Source organism: Hypanus sabinus, chromosome 13, assembly GCF_030144855.1.
Source record: "Hypanus sabinus isolate sHypSab1 chromosome 13, sHypSab1.hap1, whole genome shotgun sequence".
NCBI classification, from domain to species: Eukaryota; Metazoa; Chordata; class Chondrichthyes; order Myliobatiformes; family Dasyatidae; genus Hypanus; species Hypanus sabinus.
Window position 1 is genome coordinate 40,996,468 of NC_082718.1, and position 24,214 is coordinate 41,020,681.

At 38.1% G+C, this 24,214-nt stretch overlaps 1 protein-coding gene across 2 annotated transcripts in view; it reads left to right on the forward strand.

The window, feature by feature from the left end:
* The window catches only part of c13h12orf4 (chromosome 13 C12orf4 homolog), a 69,537-nt gene that overhangs the window by 22,995 nt on the left and 22,328 nt on the right, over positions 1-24,214 (forward strand). For both annotated transcript variants that reach the window (XM_059987482.1, XM_059987481.1), the window contains exons 3-11: positions 5,843-5,988; positions 7,286-7,467; positions 8,698-8,797; positions 9,572-9,693; positions 12,810-12,907; positions 13,024-13,221; positions 16,549-16,677; positions 17,952-18,026; positions 21,432-21,634. In XM_059987482.1, coding sequence (XP_059843465.1) covers positions 5,843-5,988; positions 7,286-7,467; positions 8,698-8,797; positions 9,572-9,693; positions 12,810-12,907; positions 13,024-13,221; positions 16,549-16,677; positions 17,952-18,026; positions 21,432-21,634 — 1,253 coding nt within the window. The remainder of the gene's footprint in view (positions 1-5,842; positions 5,989-7,285; positions 7,468-8,697; positions 8,798-9,571; positions 9,694-12,809; positions 12,908-13,023; positions 13,222-16,548; positions 16,678-17,951; positions 18,027-21,431; positions 21,635-24,214) is intronic.

Sequence of the window (24,214 nt, forward strand, 5' to 3'; positions counted from 1 at the left end):
TACAATGATTTCCTCTCAAATGCTCTTATTTTGGTCATTGAGTAAAACTAATTTTCTTATCAGAAGAAATTGTTGACTTTCCTGTTCTGAAATAACAATTTGTCTCCCCATTTACCCATTTCTACCAATTCATCATTGATCAAATTGTCATGCGATAAAAAATACATATATAATCCAGGACCCTGAGCGACATGTCCCGCAAATTAATTGTACAGAATTCTATCTTACTTTTACATTCAATTTGGTGATTTAATGTTTATTTAGTTATTTTGGCTGCCATCTTTATGAGGAAAAGTGTAACTATGCATGAGTTAATTATCATGAATAGTAACAAAATATACCTCTTGAAACCAAATGCTTTGCTTTTTTATGAGCAAACACAGACATCAGTCTGAAGAAGATTACAAGCTTTCATAAATAGAAATAATAATGTATTTATAACCATTTGAAGATATCATCTGATTCTAAGGTGCCATTTAACCTAACCTGTCCATTACAGCCATATTAAAATTCAATATAATCTTTGTGATGAGGAGTGATGCCCTTTAAAATGAGAGCCAGCATTGTCAGATTGGAGTGTATTACTAATAATAAGAGCATGGATAATTATTTATTAACAATCCAATAGAAATGATGGAGTGAATTGTGTCAAAGGTATCCCAGCTGAAGGGATTCTAATCTTGTCTGACTGCTTTATGGGGGATAATTATTGTCATCATCACCCTGTCATTCAGTATACAACAGTTATTACTTCTTATTTTAGCATTAAGCTGGCAGTTCCCTCATGGTGGATGCAACACAGCAGATTGCTGTAGGAATTGGGGACTCTAGCATTACTGCATGGGGCAAACTAAGTGGACGATGGCACTTGAAGAGGACTATGGGAAAACTTTATTCAAAACAACAAATTAATCAGGATCTGATTTTTAAAAATACATACAGAACTAAATCTCCCAATTCAAGTGATACTGTTGATTTCTTTTGGGATCAATAAAGTATCATCTAACTTGCCTTTTGGGTGGGAATGCTGATGTTGATTATCTTATTCTTCCAGTGAATCTGAAGAATATTCTTGAGGGCATTGGTGGCATTTTTCAAGTGTCTTTAGGTGCCTGTTGCAAGTAGTTCTGGTCTCAAAAGTAGACAAAGGGCAAGGATCACTACTGTACAGTAGACACTAAGTTTGTTTTGTGAAATCTGTATTGATCTTCATATTGATCAAAGACTTCACTGACACACTGAAGATGATGGTGAATCTCTTCATTGATGTTTTCTTCACCAAGAGATGGCTTCTGAGATATGCAAAGTAATTTTGACAGGAAACTGTATTGTTGCATGGCAATGCTCTACTGCAGGCATGGGCAAACTATGGCCCGTTAAGCTTTTTAATCCGGCCCGCAGAACTTGATGAAATTATATTAATAAACCTTGTTAATGTTTTTTCCCCGCAATTCTGGCGTTTTCCCAATAGATGACGCACTCTATATACATTTGTGGCGACCCATTTCCTGGCACATCCGAACCGGCTCACAATTAGCCAGCGTTCCGGCTAAGGGAGATAGCCTGCAGGGATTTGCGAGCACAGAGCTTTGGAGCCTCTGCGCGGGGGGGGCAGGTTGAGGGAGGCTTAAAAGTGAGGCTGGGGATTTCGAATAAAGTTTTTTTTCTTCGACTGCAGTTAACCGACTCCGTGTCGTAATTTGAGCGCTGCATGTAGCACACCGCTACACATTGACCTTTGTTGAGGTGCAGCGTATTACTCCACATTTGCGCTTTACTCTTTGTTTGGCTTGACCTATTTGTGTGAACAGGCGTTCAGCGTCATGAGCATCAACAAAGCCAGCCACAGATCCAAGTTAACTGACCGACACCTCAGATCCATCCTGAGAATCGCCACAACAAAACTAAATCCAGACTTTGATGCGCTGGCTAAAAAGGGAGACCAACAACTCTGTTCCCACTGAAATTAAGAATAAGTTTCTTCGTTGTGTTATGTAAAAAATGCATTTGAAAATATTTTTTTCAATAAGCCTTACATGTTACATGTCATTTCTGTTAAGTGACGGACATGAGTAGTGCACAGGTGCACGTACGTTCTCAAAATAAAAAATGCGCTCCAGATCAGATAACGCGCTCCGCATACTGGCCACTGTTCTGTCTTTGTGCTGGTCATTGTTGAGTTTTGGCACAGGGGACAATTGAATAAGAAGGAGCAGGACAAGTAGACCTGCATCTCCTACTGTTTTTGAAATAAAGACAGTCAGGAGCAGAGTGATGATGATAATATCTTGAAGGATAACAGAATTTTCAGTGTTTTAAAAGTCATTTCAATAAATAGCTAAATACCATGGGACTTCAAAGACAGATATTTTGTTGTAATGCATTTGTTTATTTTCAATTGAAATTAAAGCGCATGTTTTCTACATATCCCATGATATTTTATTTTCTCTTATGAGGTGTATTACCAAAACACTCCGTCCATCTGCTCCTGGTCCGGCCCCCCTGTCAAATTTTAGAACCCTTTGTGGCCCACAAGTCAAAAAGTTTGCCCACCCCTGCTCTACTGAGAGGCACTTTGTTAGATGTCTTTTGTCTTGTGGATGTTAATTATAAGGCCCATCCTCCTGTAAGCTTCAGAGAACAAATTAACAATGTCTTGGAGCTCAACCCCTGAGCAAATACTAATGAAACATCATTTGCATACTGCAGCTTGACTACTGAATTTTGAGTAACGTTGATTCTGGCATATGGTCACTGTGGGTTAAGCAGTTTTCCTGTAATCCTGGAATTTAGTTCCACTGTAGTGGGAAGTTTGTTGGAGATTAGATACAACAAATGGGGCAAGAAAGATTCAAAAAGTTGTTCAAATAATGAGGCAGCCTTATTTGACACTGGTCTTCTCCATGATTGATGCTGTTGCACCCACAACTTGTCTGCCAGAGAAAGTGGTATCTCCCAGTGGCCACCCATTTTAATTCCACTTCCCATTTCGACTTGTCAGTCTATGGCCTCCTCTTCTGTCATGATGAAGCCACACTCAGGTTGGAGGAGCAACATCTGATCATCCGTCTGGGTAGCCTCCAACCTAATGGCGTGAACATTGATTTCTCAAACTTACAGTAAAGCCCACCAACCCCCCACCTCCTTCACCATTCCCCAAGCCCATTTCCCTCTCTCACCTTACCAGCTTACCTGCCTATCAACTTCCTTTGCTGCTCCTCCCCTCTTTGTTTCTTCCATGGCCTTCTTTCCTCTCCTATCAGATTCCCACTTCTCCAGCCCTGTAGCTCTTATACTAACCAACTTCCCAGCTCCTTACTTCAATCCCCCATTTCACCCATTACATTATATTTCTTCCTCCCCTCTCCCCACTTTCTCACTCTGACTGCTCACCTTTTTTTTCCAGTCCTGGTGAAGGGTCTCAGCCTGAAACGTCAATGGTACTCTTTTCCGTAGATGCTGCCTGGTCTGCTGGATTCCTCCAGCAGTTTGTGTGTGTTGCTTGGATTTTCGGCATCTGCAGATTTTCTCTTGTTTGTTCTAGACCTGTTGGTTAGGATTATTATGAAACAAACATGAAATTGGTGATGAATTTGAGAAGGGTGTTCCATAATCCCTCCCTGATGGAGTCAAAGTTCCTAGTAAGTTTGAAAAGCTTGTGTATTGCCTTTGATGCTGCTCTCTACATTTTTCTTGAAGCTGTCATGTGAAGGTTACGTTCATTGTAGCTTAGCTGTAGTTGGACAGAAACTGTACTATAATTGTGAGAGCAGCTCTGTAGCTATTGTGGAGAGGTGGTTGAAGTGACCCTGTTAATGATACATATTTTTGGAGATAGCAGAAAGACCCTACTTTAGTTACCATAGTCAAGCTTGTCTCCATTCTTGAAGATGCTCATGATTATGGAATCATCTGAGGTCCCCCTGTATTTACCAGATGTGGACATGGAGGTAGCGAATTTGTGACTGCATCTCTCCGCCACCAAATTTTAGCACAGCAATAGGGATATTATCTGCATCTGAAACCTCAACTTTTTTTAGTTGGTATGTGGCCTTTGGTCTTTGAAGCTTCTTATTAACCTACTGACTAAGTAGGTAAATGTGGCATTGAGTCAAGAGAGCAGATGTTAAGGATAGATTTGAGTACTCTTCCCAGTGGTTCTTGGCTGCTTCTCTCTCCATATGTTAACCTTAATTCTTTGATTCCATTGAGGCCTTGAAAAATTATTAGTGGTTTACACCCAGAAATAAGCACCCATCTACCATCAGGCTCAAGCACAGTTTTGACCATACTGTTAAATAGTTACTAAATATGACAATTGCACTAGGGAACTATTTAATAATTTGGATGCTTAGCCTCATAATCTACCTCGCTTTGATCTGCATCTTGTTTACATTCACTGCACCTTCTCTGTGGCTGTTATACTTTATTCTACATTGTCATTCTTTGACCTTGTTCTAGCTTAATGCACTGTGTAATGATCTGATATGTATGAACAGTACGCAAGATCAGCTTTTCACTGTATCTTTGTATATGTGACAATAGTAAAACAATTCTAGTTCCAATTCTAAAGCAGGAGGACATTTGCTTAATTTTGCACATCTCTAGGAATGTTCAAAATCCCAGTGACACTCCACAGTTGCAAACACTGGAGAAGACAGAGGCTTCAGGGGAAAGGGAGACAGCTCCCATGATCACTCAGAGGGACATGCAAGTTTTGATCAATGAGGTGCATACGATGGGTACATTCCACGTACATCTACGGTATTCCTGAAGATCCACCAGGTTCATATTAAGAAATGTCTAGTATGACGTGGCCACAAGGTATTAACTAGGGGAAAGATACCTCTCAAAGATGATCAATGTTGAAATAAAGTTCATAAATCTCCAACATAAGCCATCTGTACATATACTTCATGCCTGCAGAACAGAAACGCTGACAGAATTCCTTTTACTTAGAGGTCTGAGTTCAGGTCCCAGCATGCTCAATTTTACCATCTTCAATAGATTATCTTTCACAATTTCCACCAACTTCAGGGAGATTCTACCACAAACTATTCCCCATTTTATGTGTCACTTTCCTATGCAACCATGAGATTTACAAAGCTAGGACAAGAAAATCTACTGATGCTGGAAATCCAAAGCAATGCACACAAAATGCAGGAGTAATTCAACAGGTCAGACAACATCTGTGGAAAAGAGTAAACAGTTGATGTTTCAGGCTGAGACCTTTCATCAGGTCTTGATGAAAGGTCTTGGCGTGAAATATCGACTGTTTAGTTTGCAGCGGTGCTCCCTGAGTTGGAGAAAATACTGCTCTTTATTGTAACATGCATTCTAGAACATCCTGCTGCTTCTGAAATTGTCCTGTGTTAATATACTGTCTGTTTAGAAAAATGCATACATGATATGCTCCTGGTTCCACTGTGCATGGTTCACTTAAGTCACAGGTTGCAGCTTTTTGCTCCAGAGGAAATGGGCATAATGTGCATAATTCTGTTATTTGATGTGCGCCAGAGAAAGGGCAGCAACATGATAGCAAATGGCAGTCCTCAGTCCATTTCCACATCTGAAAATGATCTCCAGTGAGGTCTATGTAAGGAAAAGTTGAAATTTAACCCTGGAGTATCCAAAACACAAAACTCTACATGTATGGATTTCTGGGCTCTTGCTTTATTTTGCAGTGTTATATTTAGATCTGAATCTTTTGTGAAATACGCTGTGTTAGATTGAATACAGCAATACAGAATGGTTGACATCAGATTGCATCTTTCGTATTAAGGGATATCTTTTGAAGAAAAGGTGAATCCTTTTTCAGCAATGTTTTTCCAATGTTTTACAGATTTAAAAAATTCCCTTTATCAATTTATTAATGAAGAAACTGAAAGGAATTATGACAAAGAAGCAGAAGCTGCATTAGAAAAAGTAAAAAGCAGCGAATTGAATACTGAGCAGCTTGTTAATGCTTGGGCAAAAGCTTATCATGAGGTATGTATTTTAGAAAAGTCAGTCAATAGCTTGGGGACATCCAATAGCATAAAGCAAAACCAAACAATTGGAAGAATTAGATTTTTGTTTTGGACTATGCTTCTGTTTTGCTTGTTTCCTAAAGATAAATCTTAAGTGCAGATTTGAGAGCTGTTAGTAAAAAATCCTACAGGAATACAGTTTTGTTTCATCTATTAGCTAGGTTTCTTTTTCTGTGTCTAATTTAACATAGCAGCTATACAATGATTTATATGGTTTTATGACATTAAAGGACAACACACAAAGAAGCTGGAGGATGAGCAGATGACTTCTGGCATCTACATGTCAGGGCACTGAAGCAGGGACCCAATTGCAGACCAAGTACTGTGCACACTGTGATATTTACTGAGGGGCAGCAAAGTCAGAGTCAAAGTTCAGGCAGAGATCAAAAATTCCCAAGAAATCCAAAAAAAAAAACCCCCCAGAAGCAACAAACACAAATGCTGGAAAGGCTCAGGAAAACTCACTGACCCAATCTGGCAACAAACAGGTGAAAATGCAGGACTAAAATACACCGAGCAATAAACAGAGAGGCAGGTGATAGGTGGAGCACAATGAGACACAAGTGGCAGCAAAACAGGTAATAATGAGAAACAGGTGAGAAGCAGAATACTCAGTAATACAGGGGCTGGAGTAGAGCAGGAGCAGAGACAAGAGCACATGGCAGTACAAAAAACACAGAATGGCGGCTAGGGGGAAACACACAAAAAGGCAGAGTTCAGCTGGAGGTACTGACACTATGGTCTTTTGTGTCTCCAAAGAATAAGGATAATTGGTTTAAGCACAACCTGTGACAGACCTCATTACATAGTTAATATTTCAAATATTTACATACATATAATACCAATGTTTACATGTTTTATTGAAGTTTATTCCTTCATTTAGAAATACTATGGCCTCAGGACAGTTCCAGCTCAATGAGCCCGCGCTGCCCAATCGCACTCATGTGACCAATTAACCTACAAACCTGTATACCTTTGGAATTTGGGAGGAAACCAGAACACCTAAAGGAGAGCATATAAACTCCTTACAGGCTGCAAAAGAATTGAACCCGGGTGTCTGGCACTGTAATAATGTTACTGTCACCACTGTTATTATAAACACCTTGCTGTTAATATTGTCCTTGTATTCTCATGTCATTTTCCATGAATTAGTTTGCTGCACATTGCATTCTATAGATTTGATGCTTCAAGGTTATAAAATAATTTTAAAGAAGTCAGTGAGCCAAATTTAACTAACGTGCTTCATTAACTTCTAGACCACATTGGAATATGCTCAGCCTGAAGAGCCAAGCTGGGATGAAGATTTTGCAGATGTATACCATGACTTGATACATTCTCCAGCCTCTGAGACTCTGCTAAACCTGGAACATAATTACTTTGTCAGAGTTTCAGAGCTCATAAGTGAAAGAGACATGGAATTAAAGAAGCTACAGGAAAGGTTTGTAATTTTTATACGAATGAAAGTGTCTGCATAATATGCTGTTTTTCTGTCTAACTCAAAAGTGGAATGTATTTTCAATCCAAGAAATTGAGCCAAACATTGTTGCAACCGGTGCAAATACAGCAGTGATATAATAAGCATGGAATTCCAGAGATGAATTAATTGCTGGTGAATAGCAAGTTTGATCAGTGCTATCAAGTTCTTGGTGAAAATATTCTGATTATTAAGAAAAGTAATGCTGTTAACATAATTTGAAGTAGTTCACTAAGAGAGATTAGTGAGGTTAAATTGATGTAGTTGATATTCATTGATATGAAATACAGCTTACACAAAATCTAATACCACTGGTGGAACCTGGTTATACTATTTGCAGTCCAGTTCTAATTGACAGCATGCATATTCACAATAACTATCTGTTTCAGTGGTGCATCATGGCTAAATTGAATATATTCAGCAAACTTTCACGTCTTTTTCTGTTCCTTCAATGAAAATTTACCCTATGTTTATTAGATTTGGTGTATACTGGAATAGTTGCTTTATGTATTTTGAAATAAGACAAGACAGTACGTACCAGTCTTCATAGAGGGATCAGAAGTAGAGAGAGTGAGCAATTTCAAGTTCCTGGGTGCCAGTATCTCTGAGGATGTAACCTGGATACAACATATCAATGCAGCCATAATGAAGGCAAGACAACGACTATATTTCATTAGGAGTTTGAGGGGATTTGGTATGTCACCAAAAATACTCGCATATCTCTACAGATGTACTGTGGAGAGCACTCCAAATGGCTGCGTCACCATCTGGTATGCGGGGGGGGGGGGGTGCTATTTCACAGGATCAAAATAAGCTGCAGAGAGTTGTAAACTTAGTCAGTTTCATTATGAGCACTAGCCTCTGTAGTATCTAGGACATCTCCATCACCTAGGACATGTCCTTTTCTCATTACTACCATCAGGAAGGAGATACAGAAGCCCGAGGGCACACATTCAGTGATTCAAGAACAGCTTCTTCCCCTCTGCCATCTGATTTCTGAATATACATTGAACCCATGATCACTACTTTTTTATTTATTTTTATTTGCACGACTTTTTTATTTTAACTATTCTCTCTCCCCCCCTCTCCCATGATTATGATTAATTTTTTGTTGGTTTTGCTGTGTGAGGGAGGTTAGTATGTTATTTATCTTCTCAAGGAAAATGCCTTTAAAACTGATTTCTTTTTTAATAGGCAGTCTGTAGAAATGGACAAAGTAATGCAAGAACTAGGAAACACACTTACAGATCAAGATGTAAACTCAGTTGCTGCTCAACATTTTGATTCCCAACAGGTAATCCAGCTGTACTTCACCGAGACAATTACATTTAATTCAGGTGCAAAGTAACATTCCCAGATAAATCAGTTACTTCAGTACTGAGCCACAAAAATTATAATGTGAACCAAAATCTTAAAAATTTTTAAGTGTAGTCTATTTATGTGTGCAGAAATTTGTACAAATTATTTTGAAGAAGAAAAAAAAGCTCCACAAAAGCTCAACCAACTTGAATATACAGGGTGAAGGTTAACGTATTTAACTTTGCTGCCACACATGCCTATAATTTTGTTCTGTGGAATGAACATAGTACTAGAGTAACATTCCAGTCATTTGTAATCCAAAACTTTGGAAACCCTAGTGGTTCAGCATCTGGTTACCAGTGAATGCTTACATTTCCTGCTCACTGGGGTCTTGGTGACCAAACTCCCCCTTACTCACCAGGCCACCAATTCCCATGATCACCTCCACTAGCTGGGGCATAGCTCCCATGTTCCCATTGAACTTACCCAATTAACTGTAAAAATTATTATAATATTGCCTAACATCCATAATAGAGAAATAAATGCACTTTGGGTGTTAGTAGATATGACATCCTGTTGTCCAGAAAATCAGCATGTCTGGCATCACCAAAGTGATGAATGTATCTGATTATCAAAGTTTTACTAGTCTGAGTAGCCTCTTCTTGAAAACTTATTATTACAATACAAAGACATAAGATCACTATATTTTAATGTAAAGAAAATATTTTAAGGAAAATCTTGTAAGCATCTGTAAAATTTCTGTAATTAGGTACTGGAAAATAAATGGGCCAGTGAACTGAAACAACTAATGACAATTCAGAAACAGGAATACCAAGAGTGGGTAATAAAACTACATCAAGACATGAAAAATCCTAACAACAGTAAAGTCAGGTAGCTTATTTATGAATTTGTTTATTGATCTATGATTAACATTGTTATCATGACATACTGTACCTGCCTAATCATTCAGAGAGGAAGCATGAGTTTGCAGATGATGGTATCTGGAACGAGAAACAAACTGCTGGAGGGATACAGCAGTGTGGGCATCATCTGTGTGTGTGGGGTTGGGGGAGGAGAAGAAACTTAAGGATTAAAGTCTTGTCATAATACAGAGTTTTGAATCAAAACTTCGACAACTCTTTTCCTCCAACAGATAATGTTCAAACCACTGAGTTCTTCCAGAAGATTATTTGTTGTTCCTCATTAATTATTAGTTTCTGGGCAATACTTTGATGCTTGCATAACTTTGCCAGAAGTATTTTTTCTTGGATTTTGCATTTGGTTCGGTTGTCGTTATTTTGCTGTGCTTCTTAACTGTGTTCTCTGTCTCTTTCTAATCACCAAATTATAACCAATTTTCAGATGATTGAGATCAACATCTGTAATTTAGTTTTTGAATCCTAAAAGATAATATGAGTGGTATAGTACAGCTTGTGAGATAGACTCTAAGCACAGAAAACTGTATTGGTTTCTAAGAACCATGATTGTTTTTTCAGTAGAACCATACATTGAAAGTGGAGGCAAAAGACAAAATATTGGAAATTGTCTTTAGCTTCTGGGTGTTTTTTGTACTGTTGTTGTATAATTACATTTGCAAAAAAAAGCTTGCGAACCCTTTACAATTACCTGGCTTTCTGCATTAATTACTCATAAAATGTGATCTGATCTTTATCTAAGCTTCAGTAACAAACACAATCTATCTAAACTAACAACACACAAACAATTGTACTTTTCATGTCTTTATTAGAATCATTGTTTAATCATTCGCAGTCCAGGCTGGATAAAGTATGTGATCCCTTGTATTTAATAACTGGTAAAACCTCCTTTAGCAGCATTAACTTCCACCAAACATTTCCTGTAGCACCTGATCAGACTTGCACAATGGCGAGGAGGAACTTTAGATCGTTTCTTCATACAAAGTTATTTCAGTTTATCAATATTTCGGGGAACAGCCCTCTTTAAGTCATACCACAACATATCAATTGGGTTAAGGTCTGGACTCCAACTTGGCCATTCCAAAACATGAATTTTCTTCTTTTTAAACCATTCTGTTGTTGATCTACTCTTGTGTTTTGGATCATTGTCTTGTTGAATCGTCCAACTTCTATTAAGCATCAGATGACAGACCGCTACCCTGACATTCTCCTGTAAAACGTCTTGATTCAATGTTGAATTAATTGTTCCCTCAACAATTGCAATCTGACCTGGCCTGAGGCAGCAAAGCAGTCCTTAACTATGCTGCTGCTTCCACCATGCTTCACAACTGAGATGAGGTTTTGGTGGTGTTATGCAGTGCCTTTTTGCCTCCAAACAGCAATGTGCATTTCTGCCAAAAAGTTCAACCTTTGTCTCATCTGTCCAAAGAATATTGTCCCAGAAGCTTTGTGGAACGTCCAGGTGACCTTTTGCAAACTTGAGATGCGCAGCAGTGTTTTTTGTTAAGAGCAGTAGTTTCCTCCATGGTGACCTTCCATGAACACCATTCTTATTCAGTGTTTTTCTTATAGTGGTCACATGAACAGAAACTTTAGCAAGTTCTAGAGATTTCTGCAGCTCTTTTGCTGTTACCCTTGGGTAACCTCCTTTACCTCCTACAGCATTGCATGTTGTGCACTTGGTGTGATCTTTGCAGGATGCCCACTCTCAGGGAGAGTAGCAATAGTACTGAATATCCTCCATTTGTAGACAATTTCTCTTACTTTGGACTGATGAACACTCAGGTCTTTAGAAATGCTTTTGTAGCCTTTTTCAGCTTCATACATCTCTACAATTCTTCTAAGTTCCTTTGAAAGTTGTTTTGATTGAGGCATGGCGTACATAAACAGATCTTTCTTGAAAAGAGTAGTCTCTGTCTACCGAAGCGTTTCGGCCCGAAACGTCGACAGTGCTTCTCCCTATAGATGCTGCCTGGCCTGCTGTGTTCAACCAGCATTTTGTGTGTGTTGTTGTCTCTGTCTGCAACCTTTTTTATAGGTCAGAGCACCTCTACAACCCACACCTTCAATGTCATCTCACTGATTAGAACATCTCATTTCATTGACTCCAAATAGCTTTTGTAACAGGCATTACCCCCAGAGGTTCACATACTTTTTTGAATAGTAATTACTTAGTAATTGTTTAAATGGTGTACTCAGTATTAACAAAAAGAAGTACAATTGTCTGTGTTATTAGTTTAGGCAGATTGTGTTTGTTTATTATTGTGACTTGGATGAAGATCAGGCCGTATTTTAAGAGTAATTAATGCAGAAAATCAGGTAACTGCAAAGGGTTCACAATCTTTTTTTTCCAATTGTACATTACACTCAGTGGCCAGTTTATAAGGTACGGGAGTGGAACCCGTTGTGGTCCTCTGCTGCCATGGTCTATCCACTTCAAGGTTTGACATGTGTGTTCAGAGGTGCTCTTCTGCTCTGCTCACCACCATTATGATGCATGATTATTTGAGCTACTGTCACCTTCCTATCAGTGTGAACCAGTCTGGTCATTCTCCTCCAACCTCTCTCATTAACAAGGCATTTATATCCACAGAACTGCCACTCACTGTTTATTGTTTAGTGTGTGAGTGTGTGTGTGTAAATCTCCAGGGATCAGCAGTGTCTGTGACACTCAAGCCACCCCATCTGGCACCAACAATCGTTCCACAGTTAAAGTCACTTAGATCACATTTCTTCCCCATTCTGATGTTTGAACTGATAACTGAACCTCTTGACCATGTCTGCATGCTTTAATGCATTGAGTTGCTGCCAAATAATTGGCTGATTAGATATTTGCATTAATGATCAAATGTATAGGTGTACCTAATAAAGTGGCCACTGAGTGTATTTTGTTACCTTGGCAGTTTCTGAATAATTAAAAAATAGATTATTTTCCATTTTCAATCCAAAATTTAAGTAGTCAATAACTTATTTGTAAGTAGGGGTATATAATTTAATAAATTGCTTTGCACTAAAGCAAGTTTGATTCAGTGTGCACTTTTCAAAAACAAAATCTTTTCCTGCTTTTTGAAGTGAGGAAATCAAAGTAAAGCAAAGTCAATCTACAGTAACAAATGAACGAATGTTTGAAGAGCGATCACTGTTGGAAGAAAGTTTTACTATACATTTAGGTAGGAAATTATTTTACAATATATGTTTTCCGTTCTTCAGCATAGTTTGGAATTTGTAATGTTTATCTATTTAGCCTGGTGTTTAAATTAACTGTACTTTCTTGTACAATTTACAGGAGCCCAGTTGAAAACCATGCACAACTTGCGCCTAGTGAGAGCTGATGTCCTGGACTTTTGTAAGCACAAGCGCAATCAGCAAAGTGGTGTTAAACTTCAGAGATTACAGACAGCACTGTCACTATATTCCACTTCCCTCTGTGGGCTTGTCTTGCTTGTTGATAACCGCATCAATTCCTACAGTGGTATCAAGCGAGGTATTTAAAACATTTTTTAAATTCAATATCTCTTATTGCAGAAATTGGCAAAAATATTTTATATGTTTTCATAAAAGGCTGGAAGTACTTGTCAAGTCAGGCAGCATCAATAGAGACAGAATGATACAATACTAAAATACAACCTAGGATGTGCTGGCACACATCATCAGTGATGTAACCTAGGGTCGTCAGGTGTTTTGGGCCTTTTAACATCAGATATCCTTGCCTAATGGCGGCAGGATAGCAGCAGCAGCGGTGGACAGAGGAGGCGGAGGTGGGAGAAACACAGCGGGAACAGCGTCTCTCCCAAAGGTGGGTTGGGCAAGATTTTAAGGAGGAAGATGTGTTTCCTGTTATTTTTTCTCGGGAGCCTGTCTTCGCCTGCGACATCTGCTCACAGCCCTTCGTCACCGCGCCCACTTTGAGCCGAGGCCCAGGCCCTGCTACTCCACCCCTCGTGTCCCTGCCACAGCTGCTGGCCGCCGCAACACCCGGCCCGGAGCACGGTGTAGCGAAACGCCCCAGGTCCGGTTGACCCGGCTGGTAGCACCTGGTAAGGGTCCCTTGCTCGGGGTTATGAGCGATGGCCAATGGCAGACCCAGCAGGACACTGGTGGGGAAGGCAGAAGAGCTATGACCTTGGAAGACAATAGTTACTTTTCAAGCAGATGATCTAACAAGAAGAGAGGTGGTGATCTCCTTAAACTCACCTGGCAGAAGACCACTGCTGTAACCTGCCAAGTACATTATTTCCCAATATGCCAATCTCAATAAAGGATCAAAAAACAACGATGTTAATGAGAAGTGTTGGGACAGAGCAGCGTGGAGGGAAATTGTCTGCCAACTGGAAATTCCAGATGCGACCTAACGATAAAACCCTTCCCTAGGCGACCCAACCAGAATTGATCAGGCCTCAGTTTGTGTCTCAGCAGTATAGGTCCACAGGTCACATCTCTTGATCCATAGCCATCTGGAGGCTGGTTCAGTAGCCTCTGTGATGGTCCTGAGGGCTCTTTTCTTTGCAGTTCCCGTAATGCCAACAAGAGAGTAAGTTCTGCAGAGCGAGCAGCAAGAAAAACCTCTACACCCCATCTCTGCAGGCTCACATTGTGTGCTCTATCCCTGTCTCTTACACTGCTCTACTAGTTCCTAGTAGTAGTTTCTAACTCTTGAACACCTCATGAATCCGGTTTTCCCAATGCACTGTCAGTTCTATTATATTTGGAAGTTTTTGACAGAGTGACCATTTCATGCCTTAGTAATGATGATGTGATGAAGTCAGAGAATGTCAATTGCTTGCCAAGATCAATTTTCAGTTAAAATGTTGTATAAAAAGTTTTAAGAGGCAGAGTGAAGAGAAGAGGAGGAGAAATCAAATGTAAGCTCTGTAACAGGATAGAAGCCTTTGAGAGATTAAATGATAAAGGTGATGATAATGTAAGGCGAATGCTAATAGAATGCGTTTACTAGGAATGCCAGTAATTGTAGAGAATAAATAGCTGAAAGGTGAAGACAATTAATCAAGTAGGGACGGAATGAAATTGTGAGCGCAAGTCATGGAATGGACCCTTAATTGACAGAGATATAGGAAACTAATGAACAGAACAGATGCAATGCAAATAAAAGACTGAAAGAGTAACACATATAAAATGCTGGAGGAATTCAACAGGTCAGGCAGCATCTATTGAAAGGAATAAACAGTTGATGTTTTGGGGGTGAGAACCTTCATCAGGCCTCAGAAGACTGAAAGAAAGGAATTGTGTCTGTATAGGAAGTGGAGTGAAAGGAGAAATGTAATCAAAAGTAAAGGGTTGATTAATTCCCAGTAAGCGTTTTCTAATGTATACTTCACCTATGAGATAGAGGAGAATACATGAAATATTTCTTTTCCACATAAGAGAACAATAATCTATGCTGGGAAATATTTCTAACTGGTGATATAAACATAATGTTTTTGATTCCAAAGAAGGTTATAACGAGGAGATTGATCCTTTAAGTATTATTTTTAGCAGAAAACACAGTAGGCAACTGTAAGACCTGATGTATGAGTTTTCCTTGATTTTTGGGTGTTGTTTACTACGTTGGTCTTTAAAGCTATAGGGCCAGGAACAAGTGGGAAAAACAAGCCTGTCTCTTGGGGGGGGTTGGGGGTGGGAACCAAATAAAATACCCCACTAAATCTGTATAAATATTTACATGCTTATCTGTGCAGTATTTTCAGTGTTGGATCTTTGTTCTGTCGCTGATTACGTCATACAAAATCCATGAATTTTTTCTATTTTCTGATCAGCACCTTTCCAATTACATAAATTGTACTGAGACCAGTTATGATTAAACCATATTACATTTTCCACAGTAATCCAGTTAGCTCTCTCCTCTATTTAAACACCAAGAATAATTACTTTAATTATGATAAATCACTAATTAGTTAATTTACTCAATACAAAGTAGTGTTATTCCATGAGCTTCATTCAAGTTTTTGTAACCTCACCTTTGATTGAGGGTGGTTTCTTAATGTACAAAGTAATTTCTGATAAGGTGTTTTATTTGTCTCGGTAATTCTTTCAGCTTTAAGGAACATTCTTGTTGCTCTTTATGGGCATTTAATTATTTTCTCTCTCTTTGCTGTCCACAAGTACCATCAATAATACCGATAAAAAGCACAGTCTGTCTAATTCCAACCATTTCATTAACAATTTTGTCTCCCAGAAGAACAGGCAAAATGTTGAGTAAAAGAAAGAATGTCACAGTTAACATGAGTTTCATAGTTAGGCAATAGATCATGGAACCATATGGAACCAGCAATACTACTTATTAAATCCACATTATTGAGCACTGGATACCCTTTGATACGTCATCACAATTATTATTGTGAAGGACTCATTATATAGACAGAATAGTTGTACTCACTTTTGCAAGTATTTGATATTTATAGCTGGGTACTTCCAACATGAAAGGCTAGGAAGTGTACAGGACTGAATATTCTTCCTAGACTGGGGCACATAATCCAGTTGTGGCACACTTATTGTTAGCCCAGCTGGGATAGAATGTTACGGTATAGGCCAGTAAGAGAACCTAATCTGTCATCCAAATTTGCCTGTAACTGACAGATTTTTCACTGTACAGAGTGATGTGGCGTCCTTTGCTTTGTATTGACTTTGCTTTTTTACCACAGTAAAAAAAACCTTAATAATAATACTGTCTTATAATGTACATCAGGAAGAGCAATGCTGCACAATTCCAATATTTGATTTATTCATGCTGCTCTTGGAAAATTAAGTTATTTGTCAGTGCTATTAATTGTTGTTTCTTTTATATATTTGCCAGATTTTGCAACAGTTTGCCAGGAGTGCACAGATTTTCATTTCCCTAGAGTGGAACAGCAGCTTCAGATTGTCCAACAGGTTGTACTTTATGCAAGTGCTCAACGTAACAAGAAAATAAAGGAAAGAGCTGGTAAGTTAGAAAGTATACAGTTGAACTGGAAACTGATTGTGATTTTGTTTTGTCTGACCAAGTTTACAATGAACAAAGTTGCTTCAAATCACATTTATGGTCTGAATGTTTATATACTATAACTCCTATGAGGAAGCCAGCTTTAAATCTTGAGTATTAATCAAAAAGTATTATCTGTTATTGCTAACATTTTATGTTTTTTGCCTTGTGACGAAAATCAGTGTCTCTTCTGAGTACAGCTGGTGTTCTGTGGCATCTCAGAGTTGCTTGTCCCTAACCAAAAGTTCATCACTAATTTCATAATTTGGATTTTTCACTGCAATTTCCATTTTATACACGTGGGAGCTGACCCTGTGGATTTATATCAATTACTTATTTTGTTTTGAGTGTAAATGTCTTATTTTGGACCAAATTAGTGATGAGAGTGATGAGAATGATGGAATTATCAACACTTGTGTAAAAACATAGGGAATCTAACCATAGCTTCAGAAAATATCTATTCGTAGTTAACTCAGAAGTCAAGTTGGTATCTTGATTTCCTTTTCTTGGTTGAAATGATAGCAGCCTCCTGCCACTAATCAGTGGAAGTCAGAGAACTGATAAGTATTTCAACAACTTTGAAGCCGTTCTGATTTCAAGAAACCCAGAAAATGTTACATTTTGTTGAATGGGGTGCACTCAAATGAGACTTTCGATATGTATAAACCATATCCGCCCTTTGGCTTGAGAAATTAATTTTGTGTGTGAAGTGTACACTGATACTTATTTCATTGTTCCTGATTTTTACTAATTTTACTCTATTAAAGTTTGTGCATGATGGTTAAGCTTTTAACATAATCTTATGCATATGGCCCAATTTTTGTTTCACTCTTTGAAATGTGAAAGTGGTTGTTAAGAATTAGAACTTTTTAACCTGGATTTTATGGACTGCTATGAAATCTCGGTTGTATTTGGCTGGTCATCCTGCTTGGTGACTTCACTGTTGCTATGAATGGCAGAGATTCTCATTGGCTGATACCTGACAGAAACTGTCAGTGAGAAAGGAAATGTTTGCACCACGGGATCTTTGAGGGTTAAGATTCTGAGTGCCATTGCTTCATTGCTGACACACAAAATCAAGGCTAATAAGTCACAATTGTACATTTCCACTCATAGACCTTGTGCAGTGATTATCTTAAAATACTGGTTGATCTATTAAGTATCAAAAAAATTGAAAGCAACTCATTCCAGTAGTTTCTAAAATAATTCATGCCAAAATCTACTTTTTGCACAAGAGCTACCAAATGGAAATGGAGGGAGTGAAGATAAGTCAAAGATTGGAGAAAGAAATCCATCAAATATTTTACCAGGTAAGTGGAACTGCAAACGACTTTGAAATTTAATATTTGGAACTCTGATTTTCAATCCCCCAATAGGATTGAACCAGGTTCTGGGAGATTTATAGTCATGGGAAAGTCATTATTTTGGCCTGTATATGGCACTCTTGTCAGCAGTAATTTTCAACTCCTGGTTTTCAGAATAGCTGTGACACTGTGTTTCTAATGGGCATTGCATTGACAATTTCCATATCTGTTGCATCCTGGAATTGCTCCATTTAATAGAACTTTAGGAAAAGAACATTTAAATTCCAATAAAACTTTAATTGTAAGACTTTTGGCAGTGTGGAGGATCAGAGATATATTGGGGTCCGTGTCCATAGGACACTCAGAGCTGCTACACAAGTTGGCAGTGTTGTAAGGAGGAGTATAGTGTGTTGGTATTCATCAACCATGGGATTGAATTTAAGAGCCATGAGATAATGTTACAGCCATATAAGATCTTGGTCAGACCCCACTTGAAGTATTTTGTTCAGTTCTGGTCGCCCCACTACAGGAAGGACGTGGATACTATAGAAAGAGTGCAGAGGAGATTTACAGGGATGTTGCCTGGATTGGAGAGCACGCCTTATGAGAATAGGTTGAATGAAGTTGGCCTTTCCTCCTTGAACTGACAGAGGATGAGAGGTGCATAAGATTATGAGAGATATTGATTATGTGGATAGTCAGAGGCTTTTTCCCAAGGCTGAAATGGCTGACATGAAGGAACATAATTTTAAGGTGCTTAGAAGTCGGTACAGAATGAATGTCCAGAGTCAGTTTTTCACACAGAGTAGTGGTTGCGTGGAATGGGCTGCCAGCAACGGTGGTGGAGGCGGATACTGTAAGGTCTTTTAAGAGACTCTTAGATAGGTACATGGAGCTTAGAAAAATAGAGGACTATGTGGTAGGGTAATTCTAGGCAGTTTCTTGTGTAGGTAACATTATGGCCGAAGGGCTTATAATGTGCTGTAGATTTCTATGTTCTAAGTGGTTTCCTGTTCATCAACCTTAGTGTTTGGAAGTATTGATCATCTATTGAGCATTTCTTTAGAATAAAAGTGATATCAATTGTAGGCATCAATGCAAAATTAATGTTATATAATTCGTTTGAGGTTTTTTTTAATTATAAAAACAATATACAATGAGAATCAATAATATTTGGTAGGGTCCTGGAAAGCTTTGACTTTGATCTTTCCATAAAAATGCTCCTGATGTTGTGAGGCCAGATAATGCAGTATATCAGGAGCGGTCAGCCGAGCAGCCATTGGTATTTATCATGGTGCATGTGATTAGGTATCTTTGCAGTCTCTCACTCAAAAAATATTATAATTTTAGGAGGAGACTGTGCTTGGACCAGTATTGCCATGTGGTCTTGAGCTTATGTCTTTACTGAATCCTTCCATATTCCTACCGTGACAATATTAAAGATTGCAATCTCCCCTTATGCTGGTGTTGAGTATCAGTTTGCCTGCCCTTTTAAGATGTGGACAAAGATTTTTCACAGTTAGAATAGAAGACTGCCTTCACCTCATCTGAAGTTTCCAAAATGACCAGTAATGACAATATAAGGTTAGGTATACACTAGAGTAAGCCATAGCATCATAAGGTGCTTACTAAGTGTGCCGAAAGAGTCACTGAGACATCATTTTTATAGGGAAGATCACTTCATAAAGACCGCGATCTTTTTCCAGTTTGCCCTTCCTGAAGAAGATATACCTAACACCTTGTCCTTTAAACTGGCCACCTCCTCACTCTGAGCAATGATTTTAATATCAGTGTCCAAATTCTTAAGCTGGAGAGTGTTCAAAACTTTGACTTTTGGTATATTCCACGAGGATCTTGATATTCCAGGTCTAGAACTTCATGTTCTCGAGTAGAATTTGTGTGCGCGTAGTTTCTACCCCACACAAGGTTCACTGAGTAAGGTCTTAATCGAGTAGCAAGAGTCTCCAAGACAACTAGAAACCAAGATCTTTTCCTGTGGGTGTTAATGTTTATGTGTGGCACGTGAACATTTGCTATTGTGCGTGTGTTGGAGCAGGAGCCTTTGCACAGTGCATCCCTCATCACTACACATTCCCATCAACCAGCCCAATGTACTTGTCTCTAAACTCTACTTGGCTCTTGAAAACTGAGGAAAAGTGTATTTGAGGATCAATTGTTCAGACCTATTTACAAAACTCATGCTCTCTGGCAGTAGTGATCCCTCCCACCAATGTATTTCAGAGACCGGGATTCCTACAAGTGGCACAACCTTTACCTTCTCTGCAGAATCCTCCAACTTTTTTGGAAGTATAAGCAAACCAACAAACATGTCCTATTCCAGACCCACATCCCCAACTTTGAGGCCTTAGTTGCAGGTTCTGTTTATAAACCTGATGTCAGATTCCCCAAACATGTACTTTTCTCTGAGCCCCATCATGGAAGTAATACCCAGATGGAGGAGAAGGTGGAAAGATGCATTCAAAGCCTCCCTGTTAACACCCGGAATTCCCCAGCCCATGACTGCTCAGAAGGTGAAGGTGCATTTGGGATGGTATTAAAAAGCAAAAGTTAATGTACTGAGAGCACAGAAGCAGTTGTATTAGTGGCAACAAAGTAACCCTCCACTCCATCATTCTTGGACTCATCCTGCCCTGTCTGTGGAAGAATTGCGGTCTTTTGGAGTTTCTGGAGTGGAAAAGGCCAAGGAAGTTCTGACTAAGATAGACAAAATTCTGAAGTGCATAGATGAGGTAGACTTTTCAAAACTATCTGCTAAGCAAAGGGGTCTATAACTAGAACACATACAGTAGGTGATAAGAAATTTAGAGGAGATTTGGAAATAATTTTTTTCACCTAGAAAGTGCTGAATCTTGTGTACACTGTCAAAAAAGGTGGAGGAGGCAGGAATTCTCACAACATTCCAGGAAGTATTTAGACGAGCACTTTAAATGACATGGGTTAGAAATCTTCTGTCTGAGTGCTGGAAAATGGAATTATGTAGTTAATTTCTTGATAGTTTACATGTTTCATGGTGCATGGTTCTATGACAGATTAGCCATGATAGCTTTTTTAAATATTCAGTTGTTCATGACACTGGAAATGCTCCACAGCCAATCCAAAACCAAAGCTTAACATAATCAGTAAATCTACGAAGTTTTTTTATAACATGGAGTTGCATTGACTGCATATTAATTCACCATGACAACCAAGATTAATGCTATCCATTAATTAAGAAATGTGAGTGATTCTTTATTGATAATCTATATTTCCCTAATACATGATATACATCTCTTAATAATAATGAATAATGTTTTCCACACCTTCAGTGATTATTTTTCTTAAATGATTTAACAATATTGGTGTGTTTTAAGTGATACTAAACAGTCAAAACTTAACATTTACTTTCTACAGGAGAATTTTACACCACGAGGCATTCTAATCTTTCCGAAGTTCATGTTGTTTTTCACCTGTGCGTGGATGATAATGTAAGATCTAGCAATATTACAGCCCGTGATCCAGCAATTATGGGCCTACGGAATATTCTGAAAGTCTGTTGCACCCATGACATTACTACAATCACAATCCCTCTATTACTAGTGCATGATATGTCCGAGGTAAGTAGAAAATTGTTAAGGCAAAGAACATAAGTCTGTATTCAAGTGATTAATAATATCAGCTGAAGGCTTAAGAAACAGTAAAAAAATAAAGACAGAACATTCTGGAAATAAGCAGCAGATGAGATATTTTGTGATTTGACAGAAATAGTTAATGATCCAACTAGATGACATTTCATGAGAACTCAAAAAACTAGAGGTAAGTACAGTTTTAAATTTGCAGTGAAAATAGGCAGAGAACAGAAGGGAATGTCTGTGCTAGTGTAAAGTTATTAGCTGTGGTATTCTATATTAAATGGATTGAAGGCAGTGAATGTTAATAGCTATGTCAGGAAGGGGTACAGATAGGAGGAAGTAAATTAAATCTGATATTACCGTTAGAGGGGATTAAAAAGGATGGAAATGTGAAATACAAGGCTATAATGACCAATTTTAAAAAATCAGAAACTGTAACTATCCTGTAATCATTCATAATTTTTTTCCTCTTCATGATTTGTTAAATTAACAGATTTGGCAAATGATTACTTTAGACATTTACTTCTAAATCTGCTTGGGAGTACAGAATTGGAATCGGCTTTATTATCTTATGTTACTGTTTTATATGACATCTTATAATATCTTACTAGTTGTTTTGCAGCAACAGTATAGGGTAAAGATATAAATACTCTAAGTTAATAATAAATAGTGCAAAAGAAAAGAACACTGAGATAGCATTTATGGACCAGTCAGAAATCTGAAGATGGAGGGGAAGTAGCTGTACCCGAATCATTGAGCCTTGGTCTCCAGGCTCCTGTACCTTCCCTTGACAGTAGAAACAAGAAGAGTAGACAGTGAAGGTGCTTAAATGATGGTGTTGCCTTCTTGAGGCACTATTGGACTCTACAAATTAAGACTGATCAGATCCTTCTGCTATTTTGTTCTTTTCCTATAATCTGTGAAATTTTCACAAAGGTTTTCATTTATCCTAGTTCTAAATGTCTTTCTCTGGTTTCCCTTCTACTTCTCCACAAGCTGTGTTAGGAATTTTCTTGTCCAAATGGTCCATCTCCTTCTCCAGCGATCCTGTTCCCACTGAATATATATTTGTGGTCTCCAAGAAAGAAATATTGACATATCAATTCTCTCCTGAGTTATTATTTCTGCTGCTTTAAATATCTCCATAATAATTCTTAAAGAAGTGACCCTTAATCCCTTCATCCTGTAAATTATTACTTATCTTCAATTTCCTTACAAACTCTTTTACCAACCTCAAATTTCCTGGAGAAATTCAAACATTCAGGCTTCATTTCTTGCTGAATATCAAAATCCCAAGGTCATGATTTAAGTATCTTCATCTTTGTTTTCAAATCCCTCCATCGTTATGTCTTCTCCATACCTTGTATTGTTATATGATTTTTTTGTTATTATTCTACTCTAGTCTCGACCTGATTTTAATTGCTCCCTCATTGTTTGCAGTGCATTCATCAACTAAGGCTTGCTGAACTACTCAGCCTTTCCACCTTTTTCTTTTTTCAAGTCTCTTCTTAAAACTTCTTTGACCAAAGTACTGATGTGCCTTTGTGTTGTATTTCATTTCATAACGTTCTATGCAGATGTTTATTCCATTAATAGTACTTTACAATTGGTGCAGACTGCACTGTTCATAACCAGTCAGTGCTGCTCGTTTTGTTTCGAGGAGACACACTTAATAAAATAGAACAGGTCTTTCTTTTAATGTTAACAGGGTTTGACATTACATGTCATATTCTTACAAAGTGACCAAAAACTGGCACATTTGTATAAATAATAATTTATGAGTTTTTGATTGCTTTAATTGAAAGGTGGAAAAATTACAGAAATTACTAGCAACTTTTTGTATCTTTTTCATAAATGCTAGTTTCTAAACTGTGTTAAAATAGATTGGATGAAAAGCTAAAGTCCAAAAACAATATTGCGCAATGCTGAAAATGTTCTTTAATCCTTTTATTATTTACAAAAGATTGCACACAGTTTCCTGCTTTTGCATTGCCTCCTTTCCAAGCATATTTCTGAGATCATCTGTGAAATTCCTAAATCTTGCTAAATTAGTATGGTGAATATCTAATGTTGAGCTGAACTACTTCATTATTAAATAGTTTAGTATAATTTCTTGCTTACAGATAGGAAAATGTAACCCAATGTCTCAACATTATTAAAGTTACTATTAATTAGATGTATTTAATTGTTCACTACAAAAAAAGCACTTCTTGTAATCTGCCTTAATAAAATACTGTTTTATTATCAATGTTCTCTCACAATGATACCAAGTCTAGCTTCATACCTCCTCTCCTGTGTAAATTAAAAGTTAGCGCCTGTGCTACAGTGCGCTTACTCCATACTTCATTAAATTATTTTGCTCTGTACTGATGATGAGGCCAAGCACAAAGCTGAGGACAAAAAAAGATAAAATCAGTGAAAATATTTTCTCTTACTCACTGACACACATTGTTTAAAGGCACCGACAAGACTGGTAGTTTAGTAAATGATTGCAGGCGTTGAGATTACTATGAAATAAATTTCCCCATTTTGGATGGAAAGATGGAAGGAAATAGAAAACACCGA